The sequence below is a fragment of the Perca fluviatilis genome, chromosome 21 (genome assembly GCF_010015445.1).
Source record: "Perca fluviatilis chromosome 21, GENO_Pfluv_1.0, whole genome shotgun sequence".
NCBI classification, from domain to species: Eukaryota; Metazoa; Chordata; class Actinopteri; order Perciformes; family Percidae; genus Perca; species Perca fluviatilis.
The window spans coordinates 7,541,081-7,560,683 of NC_053132.1; the positions used below are offsets into that span (position 1 = coordinate 7,541,081).

A 19,603-nucleotide genomic window follows, 5' to 3' on the forward strand; every position below is an offset into this window, starting at 1 on the left:
AGCCGCATGTGTGTCGCCGGTTGTGTGTGTGTGTGTAGTGTAGTGTGTGGTGTTAGAGGGTATAATAGAACAGGAGATGGAGGCGGTGCGAGCAGCACTCTAGAGTCATAGTGAGAGAAACACTCCCCTGTGTTTTCTGACCACGGTGGGAAACCTTTAGCAGAAAACGCTTCGGGCATTTTGTGTGCAATGCTGCTTGGCTGTCTGCTCTGGCCCCTGTCTGCTCTGGTCCCTGTCTGCCCTGGCCCTTACTGCTCTGGTCCCTGTCTGCTCTGGTCCCTGTCTGCTCTGGTCCCTGTCTGCTCTGGCCCCTGTCTGCTCTGGTCCCTGTCTGCTCTGGCCCCTGTCTGCTCTGGTCCCTGTCTGCTCTGGTCCCTGTCTGCTCTGGTCCCTGTCTGCTCTGGCCCCTGTCTGCTCTGGTCCCTGTCTGCTCTGGCCCCTGTCTGCTCTGGCCCCTGTCTGCCCTGGCCCCTGTCTGCCCTGGCCCCTGTCTGCTCTGGTCCCTGTCTGCTCTGGTCCCTGTCTGCTCTGGCCCCTGTCTGCTCTGGCCCCTGTCTGCTCTGGTCCCTGTCTGCTCTGGTCCCTGTCTGCTCTGGTCCCTGTCTGCTCTGGCCCCTGTCTGTTCTGGTCCCTGTCTGCTCTGGTCCCTGTCTGCTCTGGTCCCTGTCTGCTCTGGCCCCTGTCTGCTCTGGACCCTGTCTGCTCTGGTCCCTGTCTGCTCTGGCCCCTGTCTGCTCTGGTCCCTGTCTGCTCTGGTCCCTGTCTGCTCTGGCCCCTGTCTGCTCTGGCCCCTGTCTGCTCTGGTCCCTGTCTGCTCTGGTCCCTGTCTGCTCTGGTCCCTGTCTGCTCTGGCCCCTGTCTGCTCTGGCCCCTGTCTGTTCTGGTCCCTGTCTGCTCTGGTCCCTGTCTGCTCTGGCCCCTGTCTGCTCTGGTCCCTGTCTGCTCTGGTCCCTGTGTATGTGCACCTCCCACAGGGCAGCCTCTTGGGAATTACGTCACACAACAAAGTACTGTAGTATTGTGTGCAAAGCGCCAGTCAATTTACGTACACGCTTAATGGTCCCATGAAAAACAGTGAAAACCGGACATTTTCATGAATGTATAACACCCGCCCCCTCCCCCCCCCCTCGGACGCCCCGGACAGTAGGTAAAAAGTGGACATGTCGGGGCAAAAGAGGACGTTTGGTCACCCTACCATAACAGCCTCCAGCCGTAAGGCCTAGTCACAGCAGAAAGTGGCAATGCAAGATTCATCCTTTGCAAAATATTTGGTTTAAACGTGCTCTGGTTTATTGGCATTTCTTTAAACCAATCACAATTGTCGTGGGTGGCGCTAAGTGCCGGACAGAGCTGCAGTGCCGCTGAAAAATAGCCTCGGGAAGGAACTTGTTTTGGTGGAACATATAAAAAAAAAAATGACATCTGTTCGAAAAAGGTGACATCCTGCAGAATTACCAGCGGTAACGGAGCAATCCTGGAAGTGGAACATCGTAGATATAGAGTAAATTAACAGTAACATCCCCCTGGCACTTTGTTCTTGAGAATGACCATCATTTCATTCAATAAAGAGTTAGTGAACAGGGGAAAACGGCTCTGCTAATGAGCTTGCCAACTGACAGTTAGCTCGCTAACTGTACAATAAGTTCACACAAGTTACAACGTGTCCGTATTTGTACCATTGACTCACAGAGGTGGTTAAATAGAAGTGGAACAAAGCTTACGAGCCATGATAGCTTCCTCCATTTTGGACTCTCTGGCCCTCTCTGGCCACCTTAAAGTCAAAGTTAACCATTTACAGTACTTCCCTAAATCCACTGATCATGACAGTTCCATTAAAATGAATTGATTTCATCAACATTTCGTTTTAAATACCCAGCCTTTATGATGAAGGTTTTCCACAAGATTATGGATGCAGGGATTTCTTCCCATTCAGCCACAAGCACGTTCATGAGGTCAGGCACCAGTGCTGGGTTCGCAGTCGGTGTTCCAGTTTATCCCTAAGGTGCTGGTTGGGGTTGAAGTCAGGGTTCTGTAAAGTTTTGACATTGCCAGGAGAAAGCCTTCCTCAAACTGTTTCCACAAAGCTGAAAGCACACTATTATCTAAAATATGACGAGCTTTAGCGTTAAGGTTCCTCTTAATTGGAAGGGACCCAGTCAAAAAAACAGTCCCAGACTGAGAGGTGTCCACATACCTTTAGCGAGTGTATGTATGGGTGGCGTGCTGGTTCTGGGTGGGCTGTTGGTGCCTCAAACTGTGACCTGAGCTATTTCAGACCTGGAGTCTGGTCACAGAGGCTAATGGGGGTCTGGACTGTTGGCTTTACAAGAGGGTCTACACAATAGTGTGCACAAGTGGCTCTCCACTCCTGGAATTCCTTCCACACAAAAACAAGTTTTGTTTTTATGAACATTGCAGGGTACAAGATTACAAAACACTTCAAGTTAATCAGATTATAAATTGTATTGTATTGCACTTGCTTATGTGTTCTTTTAGTTTCAGTTCAACACTTCGATAAGTTTTTCATCACCGTCCAGACTAAGACAACACATCATTTATATCACAGAGATTGGAGGGAAAACAGCAGGGTGATTTACTGTTGACACAACAGCAATCAGGTTTTATTTATTGCATGCATCTCTGAATGTGCTTTGTTCTCGCCAAGCCGCTGCAAAATATGATCGATCATGTCATAAAAACCTCATTCCCATTGATGCAGCCATTTTTGAAGAAGGTGTTTGGCCTCGCTGTCTGGCACTCGTATTTCATTTGGCGTTGAGCGTTGTTATTCAAATTTGTTGGAGAAATAAAAGCTTGATTTCTGTAAGCAAAATAGTGCAGAGACATGCAAGTTTCCCTCCAAAGTCAATGATACGCTGTGAGTTTTCCTTCAAAGTGCTGTTTTTTTTTTTTTTCAGTGATTGAGGCACCATACACAGAAGCCTGAGATGGTTTTGTAATGCATTTAATTACCTATATTCTTCTAGGTCGCTTGTCCGCAAAAGGGCCCAGAGGCATCTGCTGGGTGAATCAACTCTATCCCCGTCTATTCCTCTTCAGCGGAGGTATAAAACACACGGTTTGCCCCGTGGTCCTTCCTGCTGGGTCAGATATGCTGACTAAGGCACTGCGATAACGGCATGAAACGAACCAAGGCCTCTCCGAGCAACAGTGAAATTCAGGCATGTGAATTCTGCTGAACCAAACCGGGAAAGTGTTTTGTTAAAGCGATAGCAGCACATCAATTTAGATGTTGTCATAGACTGAGTTACATATCATCATTATTATTTTATTATCTGTTTTTGAGTCCTGTCCCAGGCTTTTAACTGAGCTCGGTGAGAATTTGGAGATGATGCAAACGTTAATGTTTTAAATGGAAAATTTCTCCGCGCGTAGACAGTTGGTAGACTGTGAGTCATAAAAAGAGAAACTTGAAGTGAAGTATTTCGTGAACAATTATCTTTAGTTGTCAGGACATTAATAATCCTGCCCACGCCCCGGTATCGGACTGTTCTGCTCTCACACCACACATTTCCCTGGGAAGACCATTTCTATGATGAAAGCAAATACGGCATGCCCAGCTATCAATTATGCTGTTGTTTGTCCAGCAGAGTGAGGGCTGACAAGCACAAATTATATTTTTTCTAAGGAAAATATTACTTTCTACTTGCATAAGGGTTGACGGATCCTCCCAAATTCATCTGTTTCACACGTAAAAAACTAGATGCACACAATTCATTTTTTGACAACAGAAACAAACACACTTTCAGGGACTTTCTTCGCAACCTGGGTCAAGACTAGTACACTTACAGTTCCAGAGGCTCTTTGACATCTGATAAGGGCTAGAGAGCTGAATTGATTCCGATCTTAAACTCTCCTAAGCTGGGGAGATTGTGGAGATATGTGCCTTAGCCTCTCCTGGGTCCTGCACCCACGGCCACACGGCTAGGAAGCAATTTCCTATGCACTTGGAGCTGATTGCATTGAGCTGGTCCAAAGGGGTCAGAATAAAGCAAAAAAAAGAAAAAGAAACTGACGCCTGATTAATCAGAAGCGGCCCTCGGAAATAAAACAGCTTCCATGTGGGGAGACATCTGAATTTACAGGCTGTTTATATCCGTGTATGTATTAGAGGAGTATTATCAAGTTCAGGGTGAAAGACGCAGGGTTGTGACGCTACGCTAGTGCCCCGAAATAACCTCCTCAGCTGAGGATCTGACATAAACATACAAACAAGCACAAAGGCACCATCCTGTCTGTGGAAGTAGCCATGAACCCTTGGGGAAAAAAACTTCCAGTTTGTTGTTCTGGGAAGGAGAATACGCCACTGTTTACTTCTCAATCGTGCACAGTCTATTTTGCAATGCCAGTGAAATGAGCATGGTGTCTGTGTTTTTTTTGTTTTTTTTTTAAGATACACTAGATACGATATCCTCCTCGAGGGAGCATGGACGGATTATGAGACAATTGGCCCCTGGGCACAGACAGACAAAAAGCCCCATCATCTTTCAGATGAGACACAGACTTCGCGATGCCTTTTCTGGGTTTTTTGCCTCTTTTTGTTGTTGTTTTGGGTCTCTTTGTGGCAGTTTTGTGCCTCTTTGAAGTCACTATGCATGTCTCTGAGGTCGTTTTATATTTCCTCGTGATCACTTTGCATCTCTTTTCGTGGTCTGTGTGTGTCTCTTTCGAGTGACATTTTGCAGGTGAAAGGGCCTGGTCAGCCCGTTCAGTAATCCATCCATGTAATGTCAATCTCACTTTCATTTGTATAGCACCTTTCATTACAAGTTAACCCAGAGTGCTTTACCTTAAAAACAGCATACACATTAAAGCATAGATAAAAAAAAAGAATACAATAAACAAGACAATCAACAAAAACAAAGAAAAACATTCAAATTCACACACACACACACACACACACACACACACACACACACACACACACACACACACACACACACACACACACACACACACACACACACACACACACACACACACACACACTGTAATTAAACAAATGCCTGAGAAAATAAAAGGAGTTTGAGTTTGCTTTTCACTGTGGACAAAGTTATGATGGACCTCAGGTCATCAGGCAGGTCGTTCCAGAGAGCAGGACCACAGTGACTGAAGGGCCCCCTCACCGGACCTGGATCTAATTCTGGGTACAGCTAGAAGGCCTCTGCCTGATGATCTGAGAGGCCTGATGGGGTTGTGATCAGTGAGCAAGTCAGAGATGTACTGAGGAGCTAAACCATTAAGTACTTTATAGACCATCAGCAGGATTTTGAAAGTGATTCTGTATTGTACCGGGAGCCAATGAAGTGATTTGAGTAACGGAGTAAAGGGTTCAGACTTTTGTGTACGTGTAAGGATTTCGAACGAGTTGGAGGCGTTCTACTGATAGTTTGGATAATCCTGCAAATAAAGCATTACAGTAGTCTAACCTGCTTGAGATGAATGCATGCACCAGTTTCTCAGAGTCAGTTTGAGAAATGAATGCTCTAAGTTTTTTTTTAATATATTTTTTAAGTGATAAAATGCTGTAGGCTATTGGTGATATTGGTGATGTGTTTTTCAAAATCAGTATCGATTTGAAGCAAAGAGAGGCTAGACCCATTAGCTGAGGCTGCTGAGCCAGTGCACCGAGTAGTGATATATGAATTTAATTCAAACAGGACAGAGATGGTGTTGTCATTGGCTTGCTCCTATCCAGAGAGCTTTGTCATGTTCAGAATCAACTGTGATGCACCAAATAATGTGTGAGTGGAAGGGAGGGGACGGATTACCAGACACGGTCTGGTTGGCACCACCACATTAATACAATGAGCATCACTGCGGTTTGCAATGATGACATCAAGAAAATTGGTTTGATTCACTCTCTCTGCGTTTCTTTCTGTGAGGTTTCAAAATGCCAGGGGAGGTTTTGGTTAGAGACTGACTACTGCCTGTCGTAAATCTGTTTCTCATGGACTGCATAATCCCCGACTTGCCATGTCTACAGTACCACCCACACAAATACTTTGCTCCTGTTTAAAAATCATCCGCAGCTGATCTAATTGTTTCTGTGCGCTGGTAAAGGAAAGTCAAACTTTAACGATCCCTCTTCTCATTCGATTTTTCAGAAATGCCTGCTGAATTAACTCGCCTTATTAAAAACATGCTTTAGCTCAAGTGCTTTGATCAGCAGTTTTATGCAACTGTGCATGGGTGTGCCAGTGTGCATACATGTACAATATGCAGCTAAAATTGAAAAGACAACTCTCTCCATTACTCAATGAATAGATCCGCTCAAAAACACCATCTGGACATGACATGGCTGATAGGAACTTCTGAATGCCACAGAATGAAACAGACATATTTTGGACATGATGAGCAGCAGCAAATTACGGTACTTTGAAAGCCATTTTGTGCTCCACCCTGGGAGTGAGTGCTGGGCCGGGCCTGTCAAGAGCTGGGTCACTTTCTTTGGAAAATGACCAGTTGACAGAGAGGATTTAAGTGAGTCAGCTCATTTCTTATGGATTTAAGCAAACTGATTACATGTGTGGACGTTAAAGAGCAAAATGGGAATTTGTCGTAACTGTTGAAAGTTCTTGAACATGTTGTCTGTGGTTTTCTTCTGTCAGCCTTCATTTAAACCAGCATATTGCAAGAGAGTGTTCATTTCCTTTCATTTAAAAAAAATAAAAAATATCTAATCAGGTAAAAGTCTGCTTGCTAAGTGAATCGAAGGGTTGCTAATGCTGCTGGACTGGCTGAGATTCAATCCACCAATCATCTTTTTGTTCATCAGTCTGTCTGTCTGGATGACATGAAACGACTATGACTAGCAGCTCCAAATAACAGACAAGCCCAGTGTTCGCTCTCTGTCCAGTTTGAAATGACAGTGGACTTACGTAAGTAAATGAGTGACTGTTAAGGAAAGGGTAAGATTCAGCAGCTTCTTCAACAATCTAGAGATATTTTTCTAAAAACCAAACCAGCTATAAATGTTTTACATCGGTTACTTTGTAAGCAGAGACAAAACTCACATGAAGATTCACAAGTGCAGAGCCACGGTGTTCATCGTAACTTGGTTCTGTCAGGATTCACCAAAGCTCTAAAGAAAGTCATTTTTCCAAGTATATAGCAGTAATCTCTGCCATTCCCAAAACAAATACCGCATTTAGTCGTAATTCCGGTCTGCAGCAGCCAAAGACTTTTTTCGATCAACAATTTCATCCCCAGTTTAGCTTTCAGCTTACAGCTGCTACAGGCAGCTGTTTTACCGACTTAATATTTTCCCATATTTCTGTCTGCTGCTTCCTGTTGTCTACTCTTGTTCTGTCGTCGTATTGCCTGATGCTGCTGTCTGCTAGCTTCCCTGCCCGATGCTTGTGTGCTAGACTGCACGTCATTTATGTAGGCTGATGATTGTATGCAAGTAGTGGCGTGTTGAAAATGTTTGGATGTGAAATGCTTGCCTTGTAACCTTTGACATTTATGTGTTGGTGTTTTAAAAGGGTTGGGGACCAACAATACTAACAAACAAATTAACCGATCGAGGCAACGGTAGACCAGCAACTCCCGGCTTCTAAACGGTAAAATTACTGTTTTTATAAAGTGGCTTTGACGAGAGCATAGATATCAGCTCCAGTTCCCCCCACGTAAACTTAAACAGGGCTGTTTCACAGCAAGGTACTGTACAGCTGTGAAAATAGTCTAAACAAAGTGTACGATAAACAGATATTGATATTTTTAGGTGGGACTTTTTTTAGGTGTTTAAAACACATTTAGCCGTTGCCCCCATCCTCCTGTCTGCTTCTCAAACTGGGACGTGCCTAGCGCCGTCTACTGTAGGTAATACACTGATCATGGAGACGTATCTCATTCAATCACACTTCAAAAAATCTGACTTTACGGGAAATTATGTTTGTTGAAGGCAGCTAACAACAATAGATCGTTTTTCAAAAAAACTACTGTCGTTATCTACACATATGAAGCGAGCCACAGCGGGACATAATGTTGAGAAAGACTGGATTTTTAGTCTTTGTTATGAATGTCGATGGGATTGTGAATGAGCTTTTTCGTATTTCTGGAACAGAACCCAGAAGCCTCTCTATATTAGCAGGCGGAAATATCTCGGCTGTAAACCTTCACTTATGCTTTTCAAAATGAAGATTTGCAGTTTCACTGTTATGTGTAAACGTCATAGAGGTTTAGAACTTGTCAAATGTAAACAGACGTTTTAATTGCTTTTGTGTGTGGAGGAATCGACCTTGCTCATGTCAGCTTTCCTCGAGTCGTCAGTTCCATTGACCCTTAAAGGTAATTACCGAATGACAGGTTGTGTAAACTCTTGAAACAACACGTGTTAGATTGGCCTTTACATCCCCTTAGTCATAGACAAAATAACACCACAAAGTGTACAGCACTTACACTAATTCATCTTCATCTCCTTAAATGGTCTGGAGAAGTTGGTAAGTTGACGCCGAACTTTTGCAGTATAAACAAAAAGTATCAACAAGCAAAACACACAAGCACTTAGAAAGAGAAATATCTTAAATGTTTCTGCAAGATGCAAAGTCCATAAGGTGATGATTAAGCAAGGAAATGCATTCTGCCTCCACAACCTTGGGGCTCGCTGTGGTTGTTTAGAATTGTTTGTTGACAGCCCTGTTTCCTATCCTCTGCACCTCCTGTTGTCCCGAGCACATATGGTTGGCTCGCCTCTCTACATGCCTGGCCTCGGCTGAGAGATTGAGGCTTACATGGCTCAATGGAAGCCCCTGACCCGTGGGGTGCTACTGTCCAATCCTTGAAAAAGTGTCACCTACTTCTACATCTGTCTACTGATACAGAAAGAGTCATTCAACCAGAACGGCAAATAACATGACATGAACCACTTACTAAGATGCAGTCTGCATGCTGAAGTTAACATAGGAGGACATCTTTGGTCTGGCCTCTGTCTTGAGCCCAGCTTCTCCCTTCCCTGCTGAGGTTTACACTCTCAGCTTGCTGGGAAACACGATCCATCTTCCAAAGCCTGCGTCGTTTGTAGAACACAAAATGAGTTGAACTTTTCCGCATTCCTCTTTCCTTCCTCTTCTGGTTTCCATTTGTTTTAAGCTATTAGCACACATGACCTGATAAGGGAGTGGTTGGAGGAGCGCAAACATCCGTCTCCGACTACATCCGTCATCGTCCACATGTGTTTGACTTGAGCAATAATATCCGCTCCTGGAAAGATTTGAATCGGAGGGCCCGGAGGTGAAACTACCGGGGTGTAGAAGCATTTATGTAATCCTTGACGAAGGTCTGAAAATGATGTGTTCTAGTAAGTTCAGTAAATATATTCCATCTCAATAAACGTCTTGGACAACCTACAACATTGTTAAGCAATTCAACTGTGCAGGCCAGAAACACAACACTTTAAAGACTTTTATAGGGATTAGTTTTTGGCATGTGGGAGAAAGTGCTCCACATGCTATGAATGTCACCTCAAGTCAGTTTCCACTGGTGGATTTTCGCAGTCAACAGAAGAGACTCGCTTGCTTTCGTACCACTGGCAAAAACACACTTCAGTTAAGGATCTCTTTATTTGCAGATGATACAATTGATTTTGTTTGTCTCTTCTGCATTTGGAAGAACATCAGTTAGGTCTGTGTTGACACTGTCTAAGCCATTTAAGTGGCTGCCTTCTCGAACAACTTTCCAGCTCCATGCTAAACAAAAAGCGTGCTCTGCACAAAGCTGAAATTAGATATTTCACCGTTCTGTTATGGGACCTCAAAGAAGCATTTGTGAGCAACATTTATTCCACGTAGGTCTTTTCCTACGTGGAATAAATGCAGATTCTCACTGCACTAAGAGTAGGATAAAGCTTCGTTGGGAAACTGAAGAAATTGTCAGCTGAAAGATCAGATTCACATAGAGCGGAACAGAAGGTGTGTTCACTCGGATTAAAACAGCGTTACTCTTTTCCTAAAGCGCAACCCTATCATTTCTTCTCCCACAGTGGGACACCAGCTATCGTTTATTGTGGTCAGTATGTCAGTTCTATAAATATTCTTTAAAAAGGCCATGAGTCAACTGGGAACTGTTTGTGAACTCTTGGCATTGTGTGTACCTCATTGTTTCTTACACTTGTAACAGAGAACAGATCCTCTGGGACTTCCGCACCTGGCATTCAAAACTTCCTCGATGACACTTCCATCGGGGGCCTGAGCGAAGTGTCGTAGACTTGTTGCATTTGGTTGGAATAGATCATCCCTGACTTCTCGTGCACCTCCGCGGGTCTGCAAGGGTCACTTGCAGGTCGCCGTGTATGCAGTAACACGGGGCAGATGCTTTGTCAGCATCAATAGAGTAAGGTACTGTTCACGTACTGCTCTTAAGTATGTGTTCTTGACTTTCTCGGGAAACTTCTTCCATGCTAGTTGCCTGAGGAAAAGCATGGCATGTCTGTTCTCTCTTGGAAAACAGGGCTTGAAAATGACATAATGACTGCACATTATGGATGATGTAGTGAAATTTAATATCTACTGTTCTCCATTGGCACGACAAAAGACGAGCTCTGAGCCACAGTTGCCACAGTGATTTTCTGTTTTGTGTTTACGTTACGTTTATTTGGCGCTCTAAGGGAGCTCTTGTCCCGGTAATTAGAAATAACATTCGCAGATAAAACTCAGCATAAACACCTCATTTTGTCTGGTACGCTCTCTGGGCCTGGATTGCATAACTCCTGTTTGACTGCAAGTCCAAAGTTTTCAGTGAGCGCTGGTATAGTGCTGTTGGCAAGTGCGCTCCAGATATGACAAGAATCCACAGAGAGCTCAAATAAAGCGAAGAGGGATGAGTTTTGAACTCTCAAACTCGCAGCGGATCAAGCCTGAAGCCATGAGGGAGGAGAGGCGCAGGGGAGTGATGTTGAATGATGGCTGTGGCTCATATCCACCCTCATAAACAAAGAAAAGTTGGAGATCTCAAGAGTGAAGATTCTTCTTTTGCTAAGCTGCAAATCTTTACTTCTTAAATGGCTTAATTTCCTTGCACAGACATCAGACAGACACCCTGAGAATGCACGTACAAATAAAATCCAATATTTAGCATGTATATGCACTATTTAAGCATTTAATAAATGGTTTATAACACGCTACAATGCAGTTGTGAGCCAATATATTGTACATGTTTATTAATGTATAGTATTTTATCTTCTATGAAGACATATTTTAGATTTACAACTGTTCTATATTATCATTCATTATCATTTTATATGCTGTATACAGCCTCCACTTATTGACAGTGGTGGAAGAACAATCAGATCTTTGAGTAAAAGTAGCAATACTGTGCCACAGAAAAAAGCCCTGTGTTTAAAACTTTAGTTACGTAAAGTACAGAAAATATTAGCAATAAAATATACTTAAACTACCCAAAGTGAAAGTACTAATTTTGCAAAATGGACAAGTGTTTAAACTGCAAACTAAAACTAACTTAAAGCTGTCAACATAAATGTACTGGAGTAAAAAGCACAATATTTGCCTGCAAAATGGAGTGAAGTAAAAGTATAAAGTAACATAAAATGGAAATAATCAAGTAAAGTAGCTTTAAATGGTACTTCAGTACAGTACCTAAATGCAAATAGTAAATTAATTTAGTTACATCCCAACCAGTGTTTAAGGGTGCCCAAGGAAGAAGTTATAGTTGTCGACAAATGCATTAATAAACCCTTCTATCTGCTTACATTAAGGTGTGTTATAAAGCATTAATTAAATGTTTATATACTGATAATAAATGCTCCATCAAATAGGAAAGATAACAAATAAGCCAGCTCTTTCAAATATATCTTCCTTTACTTTATTCATGGTCTGTACAGTATTTCATTTCCAAAGTCTCTATCATACTATACGACAATAATGGCTATCATTTACTACAAAAAAGGTTGCATAAATAATTTAAATGTGGAAATAAAAAATAAATATGCCGTTCATTCTTTTACAACAGTCCTTCTTTTGCGTCTGTAGAAAAACAGCCCTCGCTCCCTCTTTAGTGAGGGCACCACTGCCATGGACCACACAGGTATGATATGTACAATCACAGCTCTCAGCTTCCAGTTGCTATTTCAAAACAAACATTTAGGAAAAGAAGCAAACATTGTCAGTACAGTTTAGACAAAAAAAAAAAAAAAAAAAAAAGATATGAGCGGAAAATTGACACAGTGCTGACAATATGCGGAAACATTGTGAATATTCTTCATGAAGTACAGTCCCATTGCGGAGGAAGGAGGTTGTGTTGTCTGCGGTGACAGACTGGGGCCAGATTTTATCAGTCAATACGCTGAATTATTGTTTTCTTTGTGTTATTTTTACTCCTATCTTTCCTGTTTGAGCTATTTACAGCATGGGAGCGCAGAGGGTGTCTCGAACACAACGGATGGATTTTGGCTGCGGATGGTTGATCGCTGCTCTATTTGGCCCGGTACAAAAGAATTCCGGTGTGGGCGTGCTGGAGAATGCTCTGCCCTTAAGTAACAACACAACCACACTCAATTTTCTGATGACTCCTCCTGCACACATGTGCACCTTTTTTTTCTGTGTGTGATTCCAGCAAACAGGAACTGGCTAGAGGAAATGGCTTTTTATGACTCAAATAACACAGGAATGAGCTCATTTAGTAATTAAGAGGAGTCACAGGAATGCCTAGTGCCCTCGTGGTGTCAAAACTGCAAACTGCCCCCCCCCCCCCAAATCTCTGTCTCTCCTGACTCTCTGTATCTAGTCATGGGAACTACTGTAACTGACAGGCCTGGTTGGGGCTGCTGCAGCGTGGAGAGTGCAGTGGGGCTGTCCTGATGAGCGAGGCCTTTGGTGGGCTGTCAGAGAGCTGCCTGGACCGCCGTACAGGTCAGGGCCTCTCAAAACCTGTCAACATCCCACCATCAGAGCCCCCAGTGCTGCTGCGATCTCCTCCACACACACACACACACACACAGCCAAAAGGAGATGGATTACAACCACTTTGGAGCGAAGATACACCTTTTCAGCTTTAAAACAAGGCTGTGTAGCTCTGCTACCGCTGGATGTTTGTACAGATGGGGCTCGAAGCCTCAGGGAGGACTTCTCATTAAATGAAATCTGTTTGAGTGAAGGGCAGAAAACCAAGCCCAGGGAGCAGTTGGGGCGACCATAAACTTGTGCTACATCGCCTGACCAGTCAAAGTGGCGGCAAGCCCCTGGCACTCATGCAAATAAGCAGCAGAGTTCACAAATATGCTGACAAGTGGCTGAAAAATAAAGACTGATGACTTAAAACCAGCCCAGCAATTAGCTTATGAATTCGCTCTCTTTGAAATTTCTTTTGCATCTCCTCCCTATTTGAAGGAGATATGTTGTGTGTTGTGTAACGTGTGTGTGTGTGTGTGTGTGAGGGAGTGTGCTTTGGTGTCTGTCCTTCGGATGCTGGAGAGGAGCATCAGTACGAGTTGCCCAACAGTGTTGGCGTGTTGTTCTTGCTCCGGCTGTTCTTCTTGTTGCGTTGCGTCTTCGGGACCTCCTTGGCCTCTGATTGGTTGTGGTGGGGCCTGAAGCGCTTGCACTTGCAGGAGGTGATCACGCGGATTTTGTAAGTCCGAGTGTTGCCGTTGGGACAGTGCAGCTGGACCCTCCTTGTCCGGGAGTGGGCCGGGATGCAGCGGTAGTCCGAAGCGCTGCCCCTCCACCACTTGCCGCGGCCGATGGAGTTGGGCATGAGGTGTGCCGGCATGCACTGGCCCGAACACACCAGCTCCTTGACAGGCTTGGCACTGCGGCAAGACCCGTCGTTGATGTAACGGGTGGAGCGCAGCTCCCTACAGCTCAGCTCCGAGGAACCTGGGTTGAAGAGCAGAATATCACAGTTACACTCGTGGCTTCAGCCCAAAACAAACACTTTGAAGTGCTGCACACTGGAAAGGACATTCTGCAGGTTAACTGCCTCAATGCTGCAGCTGTGTCTGACTCCAATACGTGCTAATATCTCGGATTCTGTCAACATGAACTCACCATTTGTGTTGCTGTGTGTGGAAAAACAACACAAGTAAGATACAAACTGAGCAGGCAGCCCATTTCATTCTGATCCTGACATAGTGTGAGACGCAGAAGTGCAGCCGAAAAATGCACTTTTATAAGTTCAACTTAATGCAACAATTTGTACATTTAGGTAAAGATTTGAGAGATCATATCAGAGCCTCTGAATCTGATTCATGGTCTGATCATTAGCTGACGACGGCGCTTGACAAAGAGATCCAGCTGGCAGCAATCAGCTGATAGCAAATCCAGACCAGAGGGCCATTAAACAGCTCAATCAAACCTAATGGAGGTTTGGGCTGGAAGAAAAAGCTGGCATAGAGAGTTGGCCCTCAGGAAATGTATGTGGTGATGGAGGAGTAAATAGCTGTCTGGTTATTTTAAAGCAACTGTACAGTTTTGAACAAACTGGACATCTGCCAGACTGATTTGAGACAACGCACTCAGCCTGTAATCCCATGTTTCAGCCGCAGCTTTTTAACAGCCTTACGCATGAGTTATTGCCCCGTGTTTTTTTTTTTACAAGCAGTGTGTAAAAAAGGGGCAAAGGAACGGTTGGTTAAGAAATGATACATTCAGAGAGGGATCTGTTTTCCTCTGTGGCTTTCTTTGCAAAAAAATAAAATAAAAAAATGGGCTGAACAAAGGATTTATGTGAAGTGACTTCCTTTTTTTTATTTTCTCCCCATGAGAACCTGATCTAGTGTTATTCTGTGGCCGCCGCTGAAGGGACCACAGTAGTATACAATGCCTACAGCATGCACTGGGCAGCGGTTTGCACCAATTGCCACTGTATCCCAGAAAGTCAGGTTGTCTTGTTCAGTGAGAAATTTGGTTTAATCCAGTCTTGCTGTGCCTCCCCCCCCTACATTTCCTGTCACTCCACTCCACTGTCAGCCTGAAAAAAGCATTACTAATGATGGTGGCCTGCACACGAGACTACTGTACAGTTTTCGTGAGCTGTTCTTCTCCCCCTGGGAGAGGACCGGAGGGAGGCCAGGCAGTGGTCAAAGCCTCTGCTGTGACCCCGCAGGGACCAGGAGCAGGCCGTCCCAGGACGAAAGCTGAGCGATGGATGAAGACAATAATCCAGGAGATTTCGGTCTCCCTGTGTGAACCTCAACATGTGCATATGAAAACAAAGGGGTGTGCTTTTCCACCAACCTTTTTTTGGAAGACAAAATAATAATACAATAATAATACAATTAGCATAATCCTGTTTAATGTGTGGATTTTGTGGTCCTCGACAGACAAAAATCAGTCACACTAACACATCCCGACTTCCTAATTCCCCTTTGTCAGCTGTTTTATCTTCTAATCTAGCCAATCAATCTCCTTCTCCTCGAGTGCCCGTGATTAAATGAAGGCCAGTCTGTGAGAATATTGCACCACCCAGCACGAAATCCACGAGCGTGAGATTACTCTACATGCATCGCTCGATCAGAACATACAACCTTTTACTGGCCACAGGTGGGAATCATTCTCAAAAGGCAGTGTTGCATTTAAAAAGCAATTTCCAAAAAGAAAAAAAAAATAACATCCCCTGAAGAAAAAACTGCAGGGTTTGGGGAGACATGTTGTTGCAATCAAATGGTTATGGCGTACTGCAAGTAGAGCTTGACTAATAGTATAAAGAGAGAAGGAAATAACCTGAAAGACAACGTGAAAAAAAAAAAAAGCCCTGATGTCTCTCTGAATGTTCCACTTCAGGATTGTGTAGGGGAAGAAACCACAAGAATGTGTGTGTGTGTGTGTGTGTGTGTGTGTGTGTGTGTGTGTGTGTGTGTGTGTGTGTGTGTGTGTGTGTGTGTGTGTGTGTGTGTGTGTGTGCCGCTCTCACCACCCTCAAACTCTGGCAGCAGATTAAGCAAGAAAACACTCTTCCCACACAATCAGGGAATCAGTGTAAGAATGAAGTCAAATGAAAAGGAAGGTTGTCTTAGTGCGGTTTAAAAAAAATAAAAAATTAAAATAAATAAAATAAGTCAGATTCACTGATTCTATCACCAATTCTTAAAAAAATGTCAAAAAGGTGGATCAAGTCTAATTAAACAATTTAGTCCGTTAGAACAAAACCACACAAGTAATAACAGGTACACTTATCAAATGTATTACATATTTTTTAGGTTTTAAATATTATTTAATAATATTATATAGGCTAATGTTTGTGGGGTCAACAGGACAGTCTGAGCGCACAGTCCACATAAATAGGGCTACAGAAATGCATTTATTTAATCAAAAAAATTAATTATATTTCTTGTAAAAAAAAAAAAAATTTAAACATTAAGTATGAAGTTATTCTATATTAAATGATAGATTTTAATGATCTCGAGCACTTGTTCACATGCGGTCGCTTGCAATGAAGTTCCGGCTTTAACTGACACGTTAGGCTCTAGCTATAATATGATTATATGTTGGGTTTTTTATGTTAGTTTCCTCACTTTTACGCATCAAAGGCTCAAATGAAATGACCCTTTTGAGGAGGGCCTGGGTCATTATTTTTCGATATTACACCAAATGAATGAATAGGCTTTCATTTTGATTTCTGTCTAAACGCCTCAAACGCTCCAACTCGAATTGTTCTTCCATTTAAACATCTAATGGACTTAATAAAGGAGTACTTACTGTAGGAGACTGTGTTTGCGGTCCTTCCGCCGTTTTTCGCCCTGTTATTCAAAGTGTTGTTGTTGTTGTTGTTGTTGTTGTTGTTGTTGTTGTTGTTGTTACCGGACGCCGGTGGTGTCGCCTCCTCCTGGGGTGTCCGTGCGTTCTCTCTGTACTCCGGTAAGATCTCCGTGGCTCCGTTCTTCAGCAGCTTCCAGCCCCGGACGGCGGTGCAGCATCCCTGGAGCAGCACGAGCGCCGAGCTGGAGACGAGGAGGGCCAGAGACACCTGCATGATGGTCGCGCGGTCTGCGGCACGGATCGAGCAAAGGACGCACGAGGAGAATTTCAAAAATGAAAGCCACACACACACACACACACACGAGACAGAGAGAGAGAGATACCCGCTTGGACAACTTGTTCAGTTCCTGAATGCACGAGGCGCACACGGTATTTAAGCTCGCGCGAGCTGTCGTCAAAGCTGACAATTAAGCGCTCACGCGGAGTGGGAGGGGTCGGACCTGGGAGAGAGATTCATTGAGAAACCAGGAGGGGGGAGAGAGGAGAGGAGACTGGAGGAGTGGGAGAAAATTGAGAGGAGGAAGAGGAGGAGGAGGAGAAAAAGAGAGAGAGGAAGAAAGGAGAGGGAAAGAAAAGAGAGCAATGTTGGAGAAAGAAGAGAAGATGAGAAAATATAATAGTGGGAGAAAGATGAGAGGTGAGGGGGGGCGGGTAATGTAGAGGGAAAGTGAGAGGTGAGGAGAGGACATTGGAAGAGTGGGATAACAGGAGAGGAGGAAGAGGAGGAGAAGAATAAGAAAACAGGGGGGGAAAGTGAGGAGAGAAGGAAATAGACAAGTGGGAGAAAGAAGAGAAGAGGAGAACATGGAGGATAGGCGAGGGAAGAAAATAAAGCCGAGGGAAAGTGAGAGGTGAGGAGAGGAGATTGGAGGAGTGGGGAGAAAAGAGGAGAGGAGGAAGAGGAGGAGAAGAATAAGAAAATAGAGAGGGGGGAAGTGAGGAGAGGAGAGAAGAAGAAGAGAGAGAGGGAGAGAGAGGAGAGTGGGAGAAAGAAGATGAGAGGAGGCAACAAAAATTGAGAGCGGAAAGTGTGGATTGGGAGAAAGAGAGGTGAGAGAAGTGAATAAAGAAGAAAGGGAAGTGAGGGGTGGGAAGGGGGCTAAGACAGAGGAGAGGGGGAACAGAGGAGAAGAAATGAAAGGAAGGAAGGAAGGGGAAATAGCTATAATGAGGAAAAAGAGGAGAGGAGAAGTCAGAGGAGATGGAAATGAGAAGGTGAGAGGCAGTGGTGGAATGTAACTAAGTACATTTACTCTAAGTACTGTACTTTTCTTTTCATGCCACTTTCTACTTCTACTACCGCTACATTTACAGAGAGAATATTGGACTTTTTACTCCACTACATTCATCTGACAGCTTGAGTTACTAGTTACTTTACACATTGAGATTTTTGCACACAAAACACATACCGTTTATAAAATATAATTAATATATTAATACATAAATTAAACGATGATCAGCCGGTCAAACACTTAGTTGACTGACAGAACTGTTTCCAGTTCCTAAAATGGGTGGGGGGGGATTTTTCTGCTTTGAGTACTTTTACTTTGAATACTTTTAAGTACATTTTCCCAATGATATGCACAGATTTTTTTTGCTAAAGCAAATGATCCGAATACCTCTTCCACCAGAGGAGAGGAAGAAATGGGAGGGCCGACTATGAAGGGGAAGACAGAGGGGAGAAGGGAGGTGAGGAGGTAAAGAAAAGAGAGGAGAGAGGAAGAGTGTTGAATGAGACAGCAGTTCTGCACATCTCACTGTGTTGTTGTTGTTGTTGTTGTTGTTGTTGTTGTTGTTGGGCCCTAAGGGGACAAACCCATCTTCTCCTCCTCCTTTAACGATTTCCGCAGCATTACGTGTCTGAAAAGCATTTAGGCGTTTTTATTTATTTATAAATTTTTTTTTGAGGTGGTTTATTTTGGACACAAGTCGCTCCGTTCCGCCGCCGCGACACGCGCCTCACTCTCGTCCTGAGAGGCCTCATCCTGATACAAGGCTGTACACAAGTTAATCATTCATTCCTCCCGTTAATTATCCATTATCACAGCTCTCTGTGGAGACGTTCAAACTATAACGAGGGGTCCAATCTCAACTCCCTCCTCTACTGCAATAAGGACACAACTCATGTGTCGCTTTGCATGATTTGAATCTGATATTCTTTATCCTGGTATCTGGTTTGAATAACATTATGTGGACGGAGCACTGCATGTACGGTGCGCTCTCCTCCAGAGTTCTTGGCATCCCTCACATCCCAGTGATGTGATGAGTGCTGACAGATGGAGGCTCTTTCATTCAAACACTGCCCTCTTGAGGGGGAATATGCAAGTCTTGTGAAGGGGAAAAGGATATAGGATTATATATTAGCATCACAAACAGTTGTTTTTTTTTGTTTTGGATGTCCAGAGGCAAGTTAGAAAAGCAGCTTGTAATAGAGGAAAAAAATAGAATGAAGCCATGTCATATGAAGGGGAATATCCGTCATGCCGTGGTCGATATCACTGCTTTGACACATCTTGTACCCGTTCATTTGAGGGACAGCGATGCTTCCATAATAACACACACACTCCCCACGGTCCATCTACTTTTACACAAGCCTTAAATCAGGGTTTGTACATCTGTAGCCAACTGGTTGTCCATCGCAATTCAAAATGGTGGACTTGATTGGGGATAACACTAAATTAAAATAATGATATTGGAAGATGAGCCTTAAATAACGCCATCGTTGTTTTCTTCTGTAAAGGTCCAGCGACGACAGAGTCTTTCATCATAAAAATCTCAGAAGTCAAAAGATTGTGGCCGGGTTGGCTCAGTGGGTAGAGCAGGCGCACATGTTCTGAGAGGTTTACGCCTCAACGCAGAGGTCCAGGGTT

The 19,603-nt window shown here is 43.8% G+C and overlaps 1 protein-coding gene across 1 annotated transcript; it reads right to left on the bottom strand.

The window, feature by feature from the left end:
* Positions 1 to 11,818: 11,818 nt before the first annotated feature.
* Positions 11,819 to 17,162, bottom strand: sost (sclerostin). The gene is made up of 2 exons (XM_039787760.1): positions 16,674 to 17,162; positions 11,819 to 13,853 (listed from the first exon to the last, which is right to left on the bottom strand). Exons 1-2 carry the CDS (start codon positions 16,945 to 16,947, stop codon positions 13,456 to 13,458), a joined length of 672 nt encoding a protein of 223 aa, XP_039643694.1. The 5' UTR covers positions 16,948 to 17,162; the 3' UTR covers positions 11,819 to 13,455.
* Positions 17,163 to 19,603: the final 2,441 nt, after the last annotated feature.

Bases quoted from the DNA above. Each gene is read 5' to 3' on its own strand.
- sost (XM_039787760.1), bottom strand. From the start codon at position 16,947: ATGCAGGTGTCTCTGGCCCTCCTCGTCTCCAGCTCGGCGCTCGTGCTG. The intron at 13,854-16,673 runs GTAAGTACTCCT...TCTTCAACCCAG, and splicing joins CGCAAACACAGTCTCCTACA to GTTCCTCGGAGCTGAGCTGT.